We start from the raw sequence: 19,706 nt of genomic DNA, 5'->3' as shown, positions 1-19,706 counted from the left end.
TAGATGATTTCAAAGGCCCCTTCTAGCTTGAAGCTTTCAAGATAGTTTTGTGACTTTACGGCATTTAGACACAGTCCACCCTTCTACAAATGCTAACTGATGCTTACATGGTTTTTCCAGGACTGCTTTATCCAACTGGTAAGGGCACATCTATAAACAGCAGCCCTTTGCACACTGTAATATGTTAAAGCCTTGAGAATTACACATGCATCTTAATGATCTTATTTACTTTCTTCATTTGATCAGCACAAAGGTGCACTTCGGTTACGACTGAATCAGCACCAAGTGATCAGATTTAACCATGTGCCCTACTACAGTCCTTCAGAGGCACTGCTGCTGACCAAAATTTACCTATGATGGGAGAAAAGCAGAGCTCCTCCCTCCAAGCGACACACACACCCACTGGGTGCATGGGCACTATCCCTGGCTTTGGGCAAATTCCTTTTTGAAAAGCAGTGGGGTAAAGGGGAATGAGCTTTGGAGTCAAACCCAGACTGAATTATCCCAGATCCTCTACTAGCTGTGAGAACTCAGGCAAGTTAACCTTTCTGAGCCTGTTTCCCCATCTGTAAAACTGCAATCAATAGATCATATGAGTTAAGTTAGGAGTAGCAGGAGGCCGTGGGCAGGATCATGGGATTGGTAAGAAGCTCTCCCCTCCTTGCGAGACAGACTGCAGCTTCAAGTCCATTTCCACCAGTGTTGGTCTGCCCGTGGCTTAGCCTCTGAGCATGTTTCCACATCAATCAAGTCGGGACACCACCACTTACCTCAGGGGATTGCTGTGTTTGGTTCTTTACTAGCAACCCACCATTTCTCCAGCTTCAGTCCCCACCCCACCCCCCATGCTAATCTAGCTTCCACACCTGGCTCAGAGCAGCGGTATAAATGGAAACACCTTCTCCCATCTGTCTAGGACCCTTGGAAGATTCAACTTTAAATAGCCCATGCACACCCTGAAGCTTTCCTAAACCACTGCCCCAGCCCTCAGCATGACCTAACTCCTCACCACCAGAATCTTGCCGAGTAGCCTCCCTGGGCAGTTTCCCTGGGCTAGCATTTGCTACCTGTCCTGAGTAAGTTTTCCCTTCCTCAAGGCAAGGAACTGTGGCTTTCTTATCTCTGGATTTCTCATGGGAAGGCTGACACGGTGTGTGCTCAGCTAATGTCAAGAAGGTGTCACTTTCACCTTTTGGAAACAGCTCTCTGGGAAGGCAGTGCTAGGGTCAAGACTGGGGTTAAGGGTAGTGGTAGGGATAGGGGAGTTCCCTTGGGAGTAAGAGAGGATGGTGTAAAAGAACATGACATTGGAGTCAAATGACCTGGATTCAAACCTCAGCTCTGCCATTTGCCAACAAAGCATCTGGGTAAGCCATTATACCTCTATCTGAGTTGTTCCCATACTGTAAGATGAGCATAACAACATCTACTTAGCACAGCACCTGGCACACACTGAGGCCTTGTTTATGTTCCAGGTACTGTTCTAAATGTTCTAAACGGATTAATTACTTTAATCCCACTACAACTCTAGGAGGTTAAGTAGTAGTATCCTCACTTTATAAGCACTATAAATGAGGAAAATGAAGCTCAGAGAAATTAAATAACTTCCTCAAGTCCACAGAGCTAGTGAGATGTTTAATAAATGGCAGCAATGACTGTTCTAAGGCAGCAACACATGGGACACCATCTCTAAGACCTGAAGGACTGACTGCAGGGTCTGGACTAGCTCCAAACTTGTTCCCTCAATTGCAGCAAATGACACAGGCTAATCAGTGTTGTAAATAGAGTTAACATAATATATTTATTTTAAGTGCCATTCATGCATATCAGTTCTGGCAGCAACAATCCCAATGACAATGGGAATATTTCTTTACAGCACTAAACAGTTACAAAGAATGGGTGCCGTTCATCATAGAGATCATAGAGGCAAAATATGAAATCGTGCAATAGCAAAACTGTAGAAACATTAAAACACTGTCCAACAGCAGTACAGAGAGCAGATTGTTTGCACAAAAAGCCAATGCATTTTCATCACATATATACAATATAGATATGTACATATCACCCTCTGAATGAACAATATCAAAATACTCTATTCCATTTGAAATAATCCCCGGATTGATTCCCTCCCACTTCAAAGGACATCTGAGAGACATGTATTTACAAGAACACACATGAATACATTTACATTTCAAAAACTGCCACAAATGCCAGTCGGATTATTCTCCTGGACAGAGTACCCCTTTTGATTATATGCATTTATTATTCTTTTCCCCAAAAGTCTTCAGTCAATTTAAGCCCACGACAGAACTTGCTCTGCATTAACAACTACCAACTGAAATGGCCACTAGAGGGATCCTCTGCCATCACCATGTAGCCCTGTCTGGCGGGAGCCCACTGAGAAGGCCTGTCCTGGGCTCCCAGGCCACCAGAATCACAAGAGCAAGATGGGTCTGGGTAGAGGCTCATCCTCCATGGCCATTCTTGGTAAGTTTAAATTCTCATAAAAATACTGATCACTGCAAATCAGGAAGTGATTGCCAAATGGGAAAACTGCTTCACACAATTTGTAAAATCTTCGTTAGTGATTTCTACCCTAATCACTCAATATAAGAGACTGCATTCTAATACCCAAATTGTTTAAAGTGCACATTGCTACCCAAGCAATTTAAAGTTTCAAAACAGCTATTTTGGTGTCTAGAAAACAGTGACTTGAGCAGACTATTGAAAATCACCCCCAACCCCCCTTTTTAAGCTTTTACTCTGCAGGCTGCTATTTCATCTTGCCTCTGATCAATCTAAGAGAGGTCTGTTAGCTGCCTTTCCAGAATCATCTGATTTTCACCAATCCAAGGGGCTAGAACTGAGCCTCCTTTTTCACGCCAAGCAGAGTCCAAACAACAGGAACATAAAGCCCTCCTTTCTCCCCAACCTCACAAACCTTTACCATGGCTGGCTTCCCAGTGATTCATTCAAGGCAACACTCCATTAAAAGTAACACCCACACACATTCACAAACACTCTCACATACATACACACAGAAACAAAGATGTTTGTTTCATTCAAGTAGAGGTTACTAAACCACAGAATCACTAAGGCTAATTAAAGGATTTATGCATAGCTGAGAGAGATCCGAGAAGCTAAAAAGAAACCCTAGCAGTTACTACCACTTGATTTGATAGAACATATCATTTCCCCATAAGAACTGAAAGAAATTCTGCTTTTTTTTTGGTCTAAAGAACCAATTCAAAATCTAGTCATTCAGGGCCGGCCTGGTGGCACAGCAGTTACATGCGCACACTCCGCTTCTGTGGCCCGAGGTTCGCAGGTTTGGATCCCGGGCGCACACCGACACACCACTTGTCAAGCCATGCTGTGGCGGTGTCCCATGTAAAGTGGAGGAAGATGGACATGGATGTTAGCCCAGGGCCAGTCTTCCTCAGCAAAAAGAGGAGGATTGGCATCGGATGTTAGCTCAGGACTAATCTTTCTCACAAAAAAAAAAAAAAACACTATTCATTTAAAAAAAATCTAATTTCTTTTAGTTTTATTATAAAACTAAGACAATCAATCCACGCAAAGTAACTGTGATACAACGTGAAACAGAACAGAAAACTAATAAAAACCCCTAAGAGGCAGGCTGCATTTCAAAGAAAGTAACCAAATGTCATGCATACACAGACACACAGGACAACAGAAACAGCAGGCTACTTCACAATAATTGCACCAAAGACTGTGGCATATAAAATCTGTGTGTGGCTCCATCCTTCTTTCAGCATCTCCTAAATGGAAAGATAATGAGTGTGGAAACTTGCTTTATAAACACTGTCCTGCTGTTCTGTTGCCCAAATGAACTCTGATGCAAATTCCAGAAAAATCCTATTTAGCTAGTAAGTCTCAATCAACAAGAATGCTAAGATAGAGAAACATACTCACATGGTAAAAGGAGTGATGATAAAGAGAATGACACAATCTCTCTCTGATTGTCTTATCTGTAAACTCTTATCAAGAAAAATAATTCTATGCTTTCAGACACCACATTTCTCCTTAATGAACCCAACAAGAGCTGAGCATTCACAGAAGGTGGCAATAAATATTAAAATAACACTTTTGAATAATAAATACATAAGTGAATACGGAGGCATTGATTTGTTTAAAGAGCCATGCAATGCCCAGCTTCTAATTGATCAAATAAATCTTAGAACTGTTATAATGCAGATTTAGGAAAACACATATTGACAAGGTACAACATAAACTCTATAATCCCCTAAGCATCAAAACAAATTTGGTCAGTTCTTTATGCTGCTCAGGAACAACATGCCCCTTCGGACTGTTTGGAGGGCATCAAACTCTGGGTTCTTTGACTTACTGAGTAGAACTCAATAACCACATTTCTGAAAAAGATTAAATAAGGGGAACTGGGCTTTGAAAAAATCTATTTCCTTTCAGTTGCCTACATCAGTTTAAAAGCATTCTGCAGAAAACAGCCTAATAAGGAATAAAAACTCACAGTAACTTTCTTTTCAAGACGTATAATCCAATTAGAAAAAAATCGAAGCCTTTCAGTAATTTTTGTACATATATTTACACATATGTATCTATAAACTGCTTGCAGCAAAATAGGCTCTGTCTGAAAAATCAGTCTGGCACTTGTGGTCAACATCAAACTGACACAAATATGCAAAAGCCGTCCAAATCACACAACAGTTAGGAGCTACAGAGGGCAGCTGGCAGCGAGACAAACGTAGTACTTATTTGGGTCAGATAAAAGCAGTAAGTTATTCAGCTAAAATCTTTCTGATTGTCTTCAAAAGAAATGTTGATAACATTGGTAAAGTGATTAGCAACTTTGTTTTCTCAACTGGATTCTCTTAAACCTTTCCCTTCACTGCACACACAGGTGACACTGGGGCCGTGCCTTGCAGAGACAAGCTCTACACAATGGAATCCCAATCAAAGTCATCCTGGATGTCATCTGGAGGCAGAGAGCGCCGTATCTGGAAGGCTTGGGAAGGCATCATGTGCTGCTGGCTCATGGCTCCGTGATGGCCTGCAAGGAAGGAGGCAATGTCAGTAGTGACTTGGGTAGAGAAGAAAGGAAGAAATAAATGAACATCTATCCAGCACTTCCTATTTGCCAGGCACTCAGCACTCATTATCTCACTAATCCACTCTGAAGCCTTCAACAAGACTGCTCTTATGATCCTCATTTTATAGATAAGGGGGCTTAGATTTAAGAGGATGAGCAAGTTACCCAAAGTCATACAACTAGTGAGGAGAAGAGACAGGAATTGAACTCAGTTCACTTGACTCCAAAACCCACTTTTTCCGTTAAGCCAGGCTGCAGCAGGGAGGGCATAAAAAGAGTGCCTGAGTTAGCCCAGGTGCTGACGCCACATTTCTCTCACAGTCTGCTCTGCTTCAGTACATGTTTCAGTGACATGAACTGGCTCACATAAGATGGTAAATAGGAGAATGATGTCAGTGTACCAGTGAAGTCATATTGGGTAATAGTGAATTTTTTCCAGCAAGTTAATTTTTGTGCCACCAAGTAACAGCAGGTAAACACAGAGAACATTGACACGGCTGAGTGCAGTAAGCCACAGAGGAACACAGCTGATTGCATGACGCTGTCTCTCTCCAGGCTCCTCTTCTTGAATCAGTGTGCTCCCAAATTTAGTGCATTCTTCCCTTGTCTCCACAGCTTTGACAAACCCTGTTCCAAACCAGATCTGTTTTTTTTTTTAAAGTAATGATCTATATTTAGTTGTAGAATTCATTCTTTTATTAGGAATTAAACATATCCTTTTAATTGTTGTGGAATTTTTACTGGATTATTATAGTTTCTGTTAGTACTCTCATTACAAAGTTTCAAGTAGTAGTCTGCTGCTAATCTTTTTCTCATAAGCCCTGTAATTTTTAACGTACAGTTTTACAATATGCTAAAGTTTTCAGTATATTACAGCATAGCAGAAATGCCTGTATTTATTTTTTAAAAACTTATAAATTCCCTACTGTGTGCCAGGCACTAATTTAAGTGATTTACATATAATCCTCATTTAATTCTCTTAACAACTACGAGTTAGGTAGTGTTATTAGCCCCCTTTTACAGACAGGGAAGCTGAGACAGGAGGGTTAGGCAGCTATCAAGTGGCAAAGCACCAGGATTCAAACCCTGGCAATCTGGCTCCAGAGACTTAACTACCATATCTTGCCACCTACAAGTTACTGGTGAGTGCTGAGGACAGATAACATTTATTCTTTCCCCTTCACCAAAGGACACGTCACTTGGTCTTAACTCCTCCTTCATTACTGCCTGGCACAGTTCTTTGGGGGTTTTAAATCCACTCCTCCACATTACCTTTTGTCTTTTTCTCAAATACCCTAAGTAAAGGGTGGTGTGGTATACAAAAACAATGAACTCTGAATGCAGACATCAAGGTTTGAGTCTTGGTTTGGCCACTTACCAAACTGGTGGCTCTGGGCAAGCTGTCTCCCCTTCTGAGCCTCCGTTTCCTCATCTAGATAATTCCTAAGATCCCTTCCACCTCTAATAATGTGCCTCTACTGCCCTGCTAAATGTAACTTATCCTACATTCAGGAGCCTAGGGGAAAAAAGTTTATGAATTAGTAACTCCTGAAACTTACCTTCTCTGTAAGGTACATCCCTGGAAACTATAGCTGGGGGAACTTCATCAGAATGAATGGAGCAGAATATTCAGGAGCTAATCAAAGTAGGTTCTTGAAGCCTGCTGAAGTCCTGTCAAAGTCAAACAGCCTCAAAGATACCTAAGAACCCAAGGACAAGCTCTATGCCCCTAGACCTCTTAGAAAGACAGGACAAAAAAGAAGGCTAAAAGAGACTCTGGCCCATATTGTCCAAACAGCAACTGACACTTGAATCCCTTCACCAGCACTGGAGCCAAGCAAGTAGCTATCTAGACTTTGCACCCCACCCCCGATAACAGGGAGTTCACTTCCTCCTGAGGCAGCCTTGTTCACTGTTGGGGCATCTAAAGCTTTTCAATATTAGACTCTGAGTACCAACTGCAACACACCACACCCCAAATTACCTGCGATCGTTGTTCCTGGAGTGCTGAGTGCCTGTGGAATATGAGGATAACCAGGGGGCGGCATCACTGAAGGAGGGAGATTTTGCCTGGAGTCTATGTACAAATTTCCTAATCAGATTGAAAAGCAGAAAGAAGGGAAACAAACATATTACCATAAGTAAAACAAATCAAGCATTAAAATCTTAAAAGAATTGTTTTTATTGTTAGTGCTGTCGAGTCGATTCCAACTCCTAGCGATCCTATGTACAGCAGAGTGGAACCCTGCCGGGGCTTTTTTTGTGCCATCCTCTCATTTTCCGGCGATGTATCAGACAATGCTCCGCTGCTGTTCACAGGGTTTTCATGACCAATTTTTCAGGAGTAGGTGGCCAGGTCCTACTTCCTAGTCTGGAAGCTCCACTGAAACCTGTTCACCAGGGGAAACTCTGATGGTATTTGAAAATACAGGTGGCATAGCTTCCAGCATCACAGCAACAAGCAGCCACCACAGTGTGACAACCAACGGACGAGTGAGGGAAATGAACCCAGGCCACAGTGGTGAGAGCGCCAGATCTTTTTTTTTTTTTTTTTGAGAGGAAGACTAGCCCTGAGCTAACATCTGTTGCCAATCCTCCTCTTTGTGCTGAGGAAGATTGGCCCTGGGCTAATATCCGTGCCCATCTTCCTCTACTTTATATGTGGGACACCTGCCACAGCATGGCTTGACAAGCGGTGCGTATGTCTGCACCCCAGATCCGAACCTGCGAACCCCTGGGCCGCCGAAGCGAGCGTGTGAACTTAACCGCTACGTCACCAGGCCGGCCCCTAGAGAGTGCCAGATCCTAACCACCAGACCACCAAATAGAATTGTTACCTAAAACTAAATTAAGTAGGTAAGGTGAGGAAAACAAAGGGAAGGAAAAAAATTACTCCTTTGTGATGCTAAAACTCTGCCAAATGGTGGTGCTGGCTTTTTGACAATGGTGCCAGGCTGGGTATGAATACACAGGTGCTAATTCTGGCACTGCTTCTGGAAGCTTGTAGGCAAGTTATGTCTGTTTTTGTTGTTGTTGTTACATACCTCACTACAGTTCAAAAGCGTTTTCCTATCCATGACTGCATCTGAGCCTCCCACTAAGCCCACAATGAAGGCAAGACGGGGATTATACCCATTTTATGGATGAGGCAATTGAGGTTCAGAAAGGCTAAGCTAACTTGCTCCAAGACACATCAGCTTGACAGGGCTAGGGCTAGAATCCAGTTCTCCTAACTCATGGGCTCTTTCTACTAACGGTTGTCCTATTGCCCTGATTTTCTCACCCTCAAAGCAGACCTATGTGTGCCCTAGCTGATGAACAAAGTGACTAAAGGCACAAAGTGACAGGAAAGATTTGCACAAGGTAAACGAGCTATAGCAAGCAAAGGTGATTAAAAATGCATTATTCACAAGTGTGGATATGGGAAACGTAGATCTCATTTAAATGGCATTTCAGAAGGTTCTTAAATTAATATATTTTTGTTGACAGGAGCCATCAAGTGTAATAGTTCCAAAATGTCAATTACATTGCATCATAATGCAAAATAGAAAGGCAGAGGAGCAAATAGCTCCTCTATCCTGCCAATAACTCCTGCAGAAGAACCATGACACTGGCTCACATTGTAAGGAACACCCGGAATTCCAGAGAGGCTATTTCCCTAAGGTATTCTAGTGTTTCACACAAATTATACTTGCAGTCTAGCAATGCTGTAAGCAAACTAGAAAACAGCAACCATTTTTCTAGAGGAAACTAAAGTGAAGAAAAATCTTCGTTTTGTATTCAAGGTAGGGCACACTATATTTGGCTGCTCACAAGTTTTCACTTGCCACTGGAAAGTCAGACTGTCCAAGCTTGAGACAGCCTCAAAGATAATCTAATCCAGCCCTACCTCTGTTCATGTAGATGAAGAAATGAGACCAGAGAGAAAATGAGATAGAACCAGGAACAGAACCCGAGACTTCTGACTACTGGCCAATGCCTCCCAAGATGACATGCCTTTTTATAGTGAAGTTTACAGTCAGAACTGAACTCTTTGATCAATTTACCATACTGAAGATTTAGGAAGAAAAGAGAGGAAAAAGTGATACTAAGAAAAGTTATAAGCTACAAGCTCTGCAGCTACAGCTCTAGTATATTCTTGTGGGAAAAAAACCACATGTGTGAATGGTGCACCTTCTAAAGGCTGCACCAGGCTAAGGGGGCTACATCACTCTGGTAACATGGTCACTCATTTACCAACGACCTCCCAGCCTCTGTCCTTACAAAACCTTAGCTCTCTTTCTACTTATCCTTAAGAGCTCAAGTCACAATCAAAAGACAAAAACTGATTTTTATTGGAGATTAATCAGTTTTTATATTTCTTTTTTCTTTCCTCTTTTTTGGCTTAGTATTTCTTACCTTAAAGTAGGAGAGGAGTGACAATTAGAGAAGAATTATGGGACTAAACAAGGATTGTGAGAATAAATAGACACTGATATTAAACAACTAGCCTTAACTTTTTAAAATTCTGTCACATTCCTAACACTTCTATTTTCATATAGCAATTCTCATTACTCCTCATTTTTTGCCATGTTCTCATTATAGTCTGAACAATGAGAGTCTACCCAGACTTTCTAAGCAAGAAATTAACTTCCAATGTAGTTTCCAAAGATTTTTGAGATCCTGTAACAATTAGAATGTAGTTATAAGAATTTAAAGATTTAAAGTATAAAGAATTTAAAATCTACAGAATTTAAAAATCTAATTACTCTAATTACACAATATATTTACTGAAAGCAGACTCCTGTCAAATGACCATTCATTCATTTAAGAAGTAGTTATGCACCAGGCACTGCTCTAGGCACTAGGCACACAGAAATGAAAACACAAACTCCCTGTCTTTTTGGAGCTTATTCTCAGGGGTCAGGGGGAGAGGGGAGGCAAACAAAGTTTGCCTTTGCCATAGCACGTTACACATGCTATGGAGAAAAATAAAGCAGGGAGAGGGGACAAGGAGCACTGGGCAGTAGGTGCCATTTAAATAGGATGGTCAAGGAAGGCATCACTTGAGTTCAAAGGTGCTTTTTGAGAAAAAACCTAAACAAGATGAAGACATGAGTCATGTGTCCATCTGGGAGAAGATCACTCCAGACAGAGGAAAGAGCAAGTTATAAACGCCCTGAGATAAGTGAAGTGTGTCTGGTATGTTCAAAGAACAGCAGGGAGGCCAGTGGTGCAGGAGGAGGGGGATGAGAGGAGGAGAAAACGCAACAAAGTCAGAGAGTAATGGGGTACCAGATTGTGTAGGGCCATACAGGCCACAGTAAGGACGTTAGTTTTTACTGAGAAAAATGGGCACCAATGGAGGGTTTTGAGCAGAGAAGAGAAGTGATCAGACTTGTAAAATCTCATTTATCCTGCAAAGTCCTGCTTCAATGTGTCCTCTTCTATGAAGCTTTTCTATCTCCCCAATACAGTTAAGCCCCTTTCTCTTATTCCCACTGCCCTGTGGTAGAACTGTACTTCTCATTATGTTGTATTTCTTGACAGACTTGCCTCACCTATCAGGGTATGAGTTCCTTGAGATTAGGGGCTATTTTGGAGTCACCACTTTACTCCTAGTGCCCATGCCACAGTCAGGCATAGAGAAGGCATAAATAAATGTTTGCTGAATGAATGCATGCCTACCCTTATTTAATGACCTTTAAACAGAGCATCAAAGTAAGAACAGCACAGCTAGAGGACTTAACCATTACTGGGCAAGACAAACTGTAAACACAGTTAAAATGATTTAGGAAGACGAGGGATACACTGTGTACTGTAACATCCTTTTCTCCTTCCCCCTTCCACTCCAACACATTACAATACTAATTTCTGGCATCTCTAAGGAGCCCAAAGAGGTATTTACCAAAAGGGGAGTCTTGAAGACAGAAGCAGAAAGGAAAGTTTGAGGGATATAGAGAGGCTATACTCTAGATGACAAGACCTGTATCCAAATGAACTTCGTAATATTAGGCTAGTCACTTTCTGTCTCTGGATCACAGCTTCCTTATCCGTTAAATAAAAGGATAAAATTAACAGTTCTCTGAAGTCTCCTCTTGTACGACACTTCTAAGAAAATGTGGCAAAGAATTATTGGGGTATAGAGATGAAGGAAGTGAGATATCTGAATGGAAGTGATATAGAGGGACGCAAGAATAAAAAAATGACAGAAAGAGGCTAGGGCTTAAAACAAAAGAAAGCAGGCTGGGCATGTAAAAAACCTGAATGTTTGTGACTAGACATCAGTGGGCTTGAGGTGATGGATACTTAGAGCCCCAGAGCTGATCAGAGAAAGTACTGACAGAGGCCAACATGGCTTGGCAGGCCAGGGCTGGCTAAAGTTCTTTTCATTCAGAAGGAAAAGACGAAATGGGAAGGGGAGTTGTCAGAGGAATAAGCACTGAGACAAAAAAAAGTTCTTTGGCCTTTGAAAGGCTGTGAATGGAGTAGCAGTGAGAAGCAAGAAGGAGGTGTGGAGACCCTAGAGAGAAGGAATGTATGAGCAATAAAAACAAAAAGCTGGCAGAAAAAATAAGATAATCACAGAATACCAGAACCAAATAATCAAGGTCAAGGACCAAGAAAAGATGACCACAGATGTCTAGTGACACAGGGCTTTAGGAAAATAACACAGGATCTCAGTCTAGAGAGAATCCAGAAAGGGTACTTGGCCACTCTGACAGAGGACAACAGCAGATGGACAATACTTTTTCCATGACCAAGAGTACCAAGTTCTAAAACCAAAAGGTACACTTGGACCTTTCTTAGAGATTTAGGTCACAAAACTGAAGAAAGTCTTGTTCTACCACATAGCTTTGAAATTTCAGAAAGGGAGAGCTACTGGCTAATGTGTACAATGGCCTTTTGAAATGGCCTTCTCTTAAGATTGACCCACATCTTCTTCTACTGGTCTTCCTAGAACTCCCTGAACTGCTGAAGGCAACAATCTGTGAGCAACACAGGTACCCATCTCCAAATACACATGTGTACTGATGTATGTATAAGCTACCCAAATTCACTTAGCACTCTTAAGGCTGACTAAAATGGTTTGAGATGATTTGGCAAAGAGAACACGGCAGCACTTAGAAGGGACAATTTTGGTTGAACAGGGAAAGAAAAGAGGAAAGGAGAACAAAAGGACAAAGGACAAAAAGGATGGTACTCCTGGTCTAGGACTTAAAGCAAGTTGGAAAAGTGAAAGTGATGTATCCTGAAAGGGACAAACAATGGGCTTAGAACCTATCAGAGGATCAAAGAACATATGCTGTCCATGTAGAAGAAGAGATAAAAAGATGAAACAGACAAAGGCAAATAAGTGAAAATACATGCTGAGTTATACAGATCTTGATTCTTAAAAATGAATGGAGGGAGGATTCTGGGAAGATGGTGGAGTGAAGCACCAGGAATCTGTCTCCCAACCTAAATAAAATTACACTGGTAGTATCTGTTTAATATAACTACTGTGGAACTCTGGAGTCTATTCAAAGTTTGCAACTTTTAGAGGAAGGCTTGGATGGTAAATTGCAGGTAATTTTGGTCAATTTCAGTTCTTAGCAGAGCAGCAGCTACCTACCACCCACCCCTACCTCTACAGTACACGTGTTCCTGGAACAGCTTACAGGAGCCAGGGTGGGCAAAAAGTACACTGTTCTCCAAATACTGGGGATCTGTGCTCTGATCACTGATTGTTGCTTCTGACCAAAGAGATACAGACAAAAAGCAGGGTGGCCACTGTTGTTGCACCTACCCCCAAAGCCGCAAGGTCCTCCCCTCCTTGCTGAACTGATTTCCAGGGAATTTAAAGGGCTGGTGCCCCCTTTCCCCCTTTTTCATTTTTATCTTTTCCCCCTTTCGAGAGCTAGACATTAAAGACTAGGAGATGGGCCGGCCCCGTGGCTTAGCGGTTAAGTGCACGCGCTCTGCTGCTGGCAGCCTGGGTTCAGATCCCGGGCGCGCACCGACGCACCACTTCTCCGGCCATGCTGAGGCCGCATCCCACATACAGCAACTAGAAGGATGTGCAGCTATGACACAACTATCTACTGGGGCTTTGGGGGAAAAAAATAAATAAATAAAATTAAAGACTAGGACAACAATCAAAACAATAAACATAATAAACAAAAGCAATAACAAAATCCAGCAAACCCTGGGGAAGGTGGAGAATCTAACTTCCACAGGTACCACATTATTAGATTCAAATGTCTAGTTTTCAAGAAAAAAAGAATCACAAAGCATACAAATAAGCAGGAAAGTATGGCCCACTCAAACCAAAAGCAAATCAACAGAAACTGTCCTTGAAAAGGACCTGATGGTAGATCTACTGCACAAAGACTTTAAAACAGCTATCCTAAAGATGCTCAATGACTAAAGGAAGATATGGAGAAAGTCAAGAAAACAGTGTATGAACAAAATGGAAATACCAATAAAGAGACAAAAAACCTAAAATGAAATTCTGGAAATGAAAAGTATAATAACAAAAATGAAAAGTTAAAGAAGGACATTATATATCAATAAAAGATTCAATACAGCAAGAAAATATAACAATTATAAACACTTATGCACCTAATAACATACCACAATATATGAAGCAAAAACTGACAGAATTCAAAGAGGAAATAAACAGCTCTATATATATAGTTGGAGACTTAAATACCCCATTCTCAATAATGGAGAGAACAACCGGACAGAAAATAAGTAAAGAAATAGAAGACAACACAACAAACCAACTAGAATAAATAAACTAGATCTAAGAGACATATACAGAACATCCTACCCAACAACAGTATACACATTCCTCTCAAGTGCACATGGGACATTTTCCAGGATAGACCCTATGTTAGGTTACTAATTGAGTCTCAACAGATTTTAAAGGATATCATACAAAGCATCTTCTCTGACCACAACAGGATGAAGTTAGAAATCAGTAACACGGGCCGGTCCTGTGGCTTGGTGGTTAAGTGCGCGCGCTGCAATGCTGGTGGCCCGGGTTCGGATCCCGGGTGCGCATCGAGGCACCACTTCTCCGTCCATCCTGAGGCTGAGTCCCACATACAGCAACTAGAAGGATGTGCAGCTATGACATACAACTATCTACTGGGGCTTTGGGGGGAAAAATTAAATAAATAAAATCTTAAAAAAAAAAGAAATCAGTAACAGAAGTAAAACTAGAAAATTCTCAAATTTGTGGAAATTAAACAACATACTCTTAAAAAAACAATGGATCAAAGAAGAAATCAAAAGGAAAATTAGAAAATATTTAGTGCTGAATGAAAACAAAACCACATCATACTAAAACTTATGGAAAACAGTAAAGCAGTGTTAAGGAGAAAATTTATAGCTATAAAAAACAAGAAAAATCTCAAATCAACAACCTAACTTTACAACTTACAGACCTACAAAAAGAACAAACTAAACCCAAAGCTAGCAGAAAGAAGGAAATAATAAAGATTAGCAAAGAGTTAAATGAAAGACAATAGAAAAACATTAGAGAAAAATTAATGAAACCAAAAGTTGGTTCTTTGAAAAGATCAACAAAGTTGACAACTTTGACTAAATGGACAAAGAAAAAAAGAGAGGACTCAAATTACTAACATCAGAAATGAACGTGGGGACATTACTATCAATTCTACAGAGAAAAGGATTATAAGAGAGTAAATATGAACAACTGTACACCAACAAATTGGATAACCTATACAAAATGGACAAATTCCTAGAAACACAAAACCTACCAAAAGCAAACCACAAAGAAATAGAAAATCTGAATAGACCTATAACTAGGTAAGATGATTGAATCAGTAATCAAAAATCTGCAGACAAAGAAAGCCCTGGACCTGATGGCTTCACTGGTGAATTCTAACTAATGTTTAAAGAAAAACCAACACCAAACCTTCTCAAACTTTTCCAGAAAATTGAAAGAGAGGAAATACTTCCTAACTCATCCTATGAGGTCAGAATTACTCTGATACCAAAGCGAGACAAAGATACTACAAGATAAGAAAACTACAGACCAATATACCCTATGAACACTGATGCAAAAATCCTCAACAAAATACTATCAAAATGAATTCAATACCATATTAGAAGGATTATACACCATGACCACATGAGATTTATTCCTGGAATACAAGGATGGTTCAACATACAAAAACTGATCAATGTAATATACCACATTAACAGAATTAAGGGGAAAAACTCCACATGATCATCTCAATTGATGTAGAAAATGTATTTGACAAAAGTCAACACCCTTTCATGATAAAAATACTCAACAAATCCCACAGCGAATATCATACTCAATGGTGAAAGACTGAAAGCTTTTCCTCTAAGATCAGGAACAAAGCAAGGATGTTCATTTTCAACACTTTTATTCAACATAGTATTGAAAGTCCTAGGCAAAGTGGGCAAAAAAGAGAAATAAAAGGCATTCGAAATTGGAAAGGAAGAAACAAATTTATCTCTGTTATATATCATATCTATCATATAAGATCCGATCTTATATGTAGAAACCCCTAAAGATTCCACAAAAAAACCTGTTAGAATAAAAGAATTCAGCAAAGTAGCAGGACACAAAGTCAACACACAAAAATCAGTTGCATTTCTATATACAAACAATGAACAATCTGAAAAGGAAATTACAAAAACAATTCCATTTACAATGATATCAAAAAGAATAAAATATTTAGGAATTAACTTAATTGCAGAGGTGAAAGACTTGTAAAATAAAAACTATAAAACATTGCTGAAACAAATTAAAGACATAAATAAATGGAAACACATCTCATGTTCATGGACTGGAAGACTTAATGTGGTTAAGGTGTCAATACTACCCAAAGCAATCTACAGATTCAATGTAATTCATATCAAAAATCCCAATGACTTTTTTTTTACAGAAATGGAAAATCCCATCCTAAAATTCATACGGAATCTCCAGGGATCCTGAATAGCCAAAACTATCTTGAAAAAGAACAACAAAGCTGGAGGACTCACACTTCCTGATATCAAAACTTACTACAAAGTTACAGCAGTCAAAACAGTGTGGTACCAGCATAAAGACAAGCACAAAGACCAACGGAATAGAATAAAGAACTCAGAAATAAACTCTCACATATATAGTCGAAACATTTTTGACAACGGTGTCAAGCCTTCAACGGGGAAAGAACAGTCTTTTCAACAAATGGTGCTGGGAAAACTGGACATCCACATGCAAAAGAATGAAATTGGACCCTTACCTAACACCGTATACAAAAATTAACACTGCGTGGGTCAAAGACTTACATGTAAAACCTAAAACTATAAAAGTCTTAGAAGAAAACAAGAGGCAAGAGCTTCATGACGTTGGATTGAGCAATGATTTCTTGGATATGACACCAAAGGCATACGCAACAAAAGAAAAAATAGATTATTTTGGACTTCAGGAAAATTTAAAAATTTGTGCATCAAAAGACACTATCAACCCAAGTTAAAAAAAAAAAGGGAGAAAATATTTGCAAATCATACATCTGATAAGGAGTTAATATCCAGAAATATAGAGAACTCCTAAAACTCAGCAACAAAAAAAAAACCTGATTTAAAAATGGGCAAACGACATGAAGAGACATTTCTCCAAAGAAGACATACAAACGGCCAATAAGCAGATGAAAAGATGCTCAACATCATTAACCATCAAAGAATGCACACCAAAACTACAATGCGATACCACCTCACACCCACTGGGAAAGCTACTACGGAAAAAAAAAAAAAAAAAACAGAAAATAACAAATGTCAGCAAGGATGTAGAGAAACTGGAAGCCCTTGTGCACTGTTGCTGGGAATGTAAAATGGTACAGCTGCTGTGAAAAATAGTAGGGCAGTTCCTCAAAAAATGAAACAGAGAATTACCATGTAATCCAGCAATTTCACTTCTGGGTAGAGACCCAAAATAATTGAAAGCAGGGTCTTGAAAAGATATTTTGTACACTCATGTTCATAACAACATTATTCACCATACCTAAAACATAGAAGCAACCCAAGTGTTCATTGACAGATAAATGGATAAGCAAAATGTGGTATATACATACAATGGAATATTATTGAGCCTTAAAAAGGAAGGAAATTCTAACATATGCCACAACATGGATGAACCTTGAAGACACTATGGTAAGTGAAATAAGCCAGTCACACAAAGACAAATACTGTATGATTCCACTTACAGGAAGTACTTAGAGTAGTCAAAAATCAGAGACAGAAAGTAAAATGGTGGTCGCCAGGGGCTTGGGGGTAGCGGTAGAATGGGGGGGTGAGTTATTGTTTAATGAGTAGAGAGCATCCACTTTACAAGAAGAAAAGAGTTATGGAGACGGACGGTGGTGATGGCTGCACAACATTATGAATATATTTAATACCACTGAACTGTACACACTTAAGGATGATTGGGATTTTATGTCTATTTACCATAATAAAAAAAATTTTTTTTAGAGCGTATTTATCAGGAAGACACCAAAAGAGAAGTGACAAAAAGACAGAGAGAGAGAAATGAGCTAAAGAGTTATCAAAAAATAAAGTTTAGTGTCTGGCACATAGAGGGCACTCAAATTCAGCTGGTACTAAGTACCTCCTATATGCCAGGCACTGAATGAGGCCCTTGTACAGATCTAATTTATGAAATGAATAAGTCAGCAAAATCAAATAGCCACTGAGGGTTTCAATTTAGGTAAGCTATCCAAATGGAAGAAGCAAGATGATGAAAGATTTCTAGTGTATCAAAAGACAGAAATAAAGACTTCATGAAAAGAAAGATTGCAGCCTGACTGGGTACCTTGAGAGCATGGGAAGCTCAAATACGTGAAATAAGCTAGGATAACGACTGAAGGAAGCCACTCAGGATAGGAGAGAGAGGACTTCTTAGCATCAAACATAAAACCAAGATAACATACAGAAAAGAAGTCAACTTGGAGATAAAAGGCAGCAAGAAATTAAAATGAGGAGAGAAAGAACTTGGATATTAAACACCTGTAGAATGGAAACCTGAGAGAAGTAAACTGTAGGCACTCCAATCAGAGTAAAAGAGATGGGCATAAGGGTAAAGAGTAAAGGAAGAAAGTGAGATGAAAGAGAGAGCACAAATTTTGAGTCAGAGTACAACATAACGACTTACCACTGTCTACTCAAGTAAACTTTGAACTTCAATTCTGTTTAACATTCTTAGAAGATATATAAAATAAGAAATGTTGATTTTCATTGCAAGTCTATACAAATTTAAATTGATGTAACTTCATAACTATGTTCCTATAAGTATCAGGGCCAGCCCCGTGGCCTGGTGATTGCGTTTGGCACACTCCACTTCAGCGGCCCAGGTTCACGAGTTCAGATCCCAGGCGCGGACCTACACCACTTGTCAGCCATGCTGTGGTGGCATCCCACACACAAAATAGAGGAAGACAGGCACAGATGTTAGCTCAGGGCTAATCTTCCTCAAGCCAAAAAAAGAAAAAAAAAGGAAAGATTGGCAACAGATATGTTAGCTCAGGGCGAATCTTCCTGGGGGTGTGTGTGGGGGGGGGAGCATCTTTAAGATATTTAATTCTTGTTTGATAACTTAAAAGGTTAAAGATCACAAACGAAAGTCAATTGAAACAATAAAATGATATAAATCATGACAAAAAAACACAGTCTCCTTATCCCAGTTTTCCTAAAATATACCTTAAATATATAAATTATTTGATTTCATTCATTTCTTAGAAATAAAAAGATGTGAAAGGGTCAACTGTCACCATTAACAACATACCAAGTTGCCTCAGATGGTTACTGAATGACTGAATTTCACATGAATGAGAAAAAGAGAAGATCAAGAACATAATTAAACTCATACCTGCCCCAATGTGTTGGGAAGGTTTTGTTGGATGCATGGCACCGTGACAGACACTCTGCTGAACGTTACTCTGTGAGTGGATAAGGCCAGTTTGTGTAAAGAATTGATTAAGAGAAGAACAGAGATCAGCAAATTGAACCTGATCTAAAGACCAGTTCTTGAGATCTGCCTGTCTCATACTCTCCATCAAACCTATGAGGAAAGCATTAGAAATACAGTTAGCATAGTTCTGCAAACAATGCAGGAAAATAGCAAGACACAATTTTTTTTCAGCCTCAAAATTTCCACTGGTAGTGATTTGCACATGCAATAAAGAAGGACATTTTAAAATCATTCAAAGCCTGATTCTTTTAAATGTGGCCAAATTTCTTTCCAAACTCTTGTCTGTGACCCTCTGTTACATCAACTGGCCAAAATACTTAATTACGAATTTTGCAAAGTGTTGTTTTTAAGAACACTACCAACTGCAAAAGAAACACTATATAAGGAGATGTTTACTTCTACTAAAAAGAAACTTATCTATCAGAGAAAACAGGATCATGTGTATTTGGTTATAAGTCAGCCAATACTCACCTTGGAACTGTGAAAGGTCTACATCTGACCAATTAACACTGCTGGCAATTCGACAGCTTTCTTTTAGCATATCAAGTGTTGCATACCAATCATTTGAAACACCTATAAAAATAATATTGACAATACTATAAATCTTGGATGTGGAAGTTTAAAGTATATGGTAAGAGAAGACAATGA

General features: G+C 39.7%; 1 protein-coding gene across 10 annotated transcripts in view; it reads right to left on the bottom strand.

The window, feature by feature from the left end:
• Positions 1 to 1,782: 1,782 nt before the first annotated feature.
• The window catches only part of FOXJ3 (forkhead box J3), a 162,993-nt gene continuing 145,069 nt past the window's right edge, over positions 1,783 to 19,706 (bottom strand). For 9 of the 10 annotated variants that reach the window (XM_004443128.3, XM_087446152.1, XM_087446150.1 and 6 more), the window contains 4 exons: positions 19,530 to 19,631; positions 18,957 to 19,148; positions 7,074 to 7,181; positions 1,783 to 5,050 (listed from right to left, as the gene is read on the bottom strand). In XM_004443128.3, the coding sequence (XP_004443185.1) occupies positions 4,935 to 5,050; positions 7,074 to 7,181; positions 18,957 to 19,148; positions 19,530 to 19,631 (518 nt within the window). In that variant the 3' untranslated portion in view covers positions 1,783 to 4,934. Of the gene's footprint in view, positions 5,051 to 6,648; positions 6,761 to 7,073; positions 7,182 to 18,956; positions 19,149 to 19,529; positions 19,632 to 19,706 lie in introns of all 10 variants that reach the window. The other variant, XR_015555769.1, reaches the window with a different exon arrangement.

This window comes from Ceratotherium simum, chromosome 22 (genome assembly GCF_057802395.1).
Source record: "Ceratotherium simum simum isolate JZ-2026a chromosome 22, ASM5780239v1, whole genome shotgun sequence".
In the NCBI taxonomy this organism is placed as follows: Eukaryota; Metazoa; Chordata; class Mammalia; order Perissodactyla; family Rhinocerotidae; genus Ceratotherium; species Ceratotherium simum.
The sequence above is the reverse complement of the archived record's forward strand: the minus strand, read 5'-3'. Positions and strand labels throughout refer to the sequence as shown.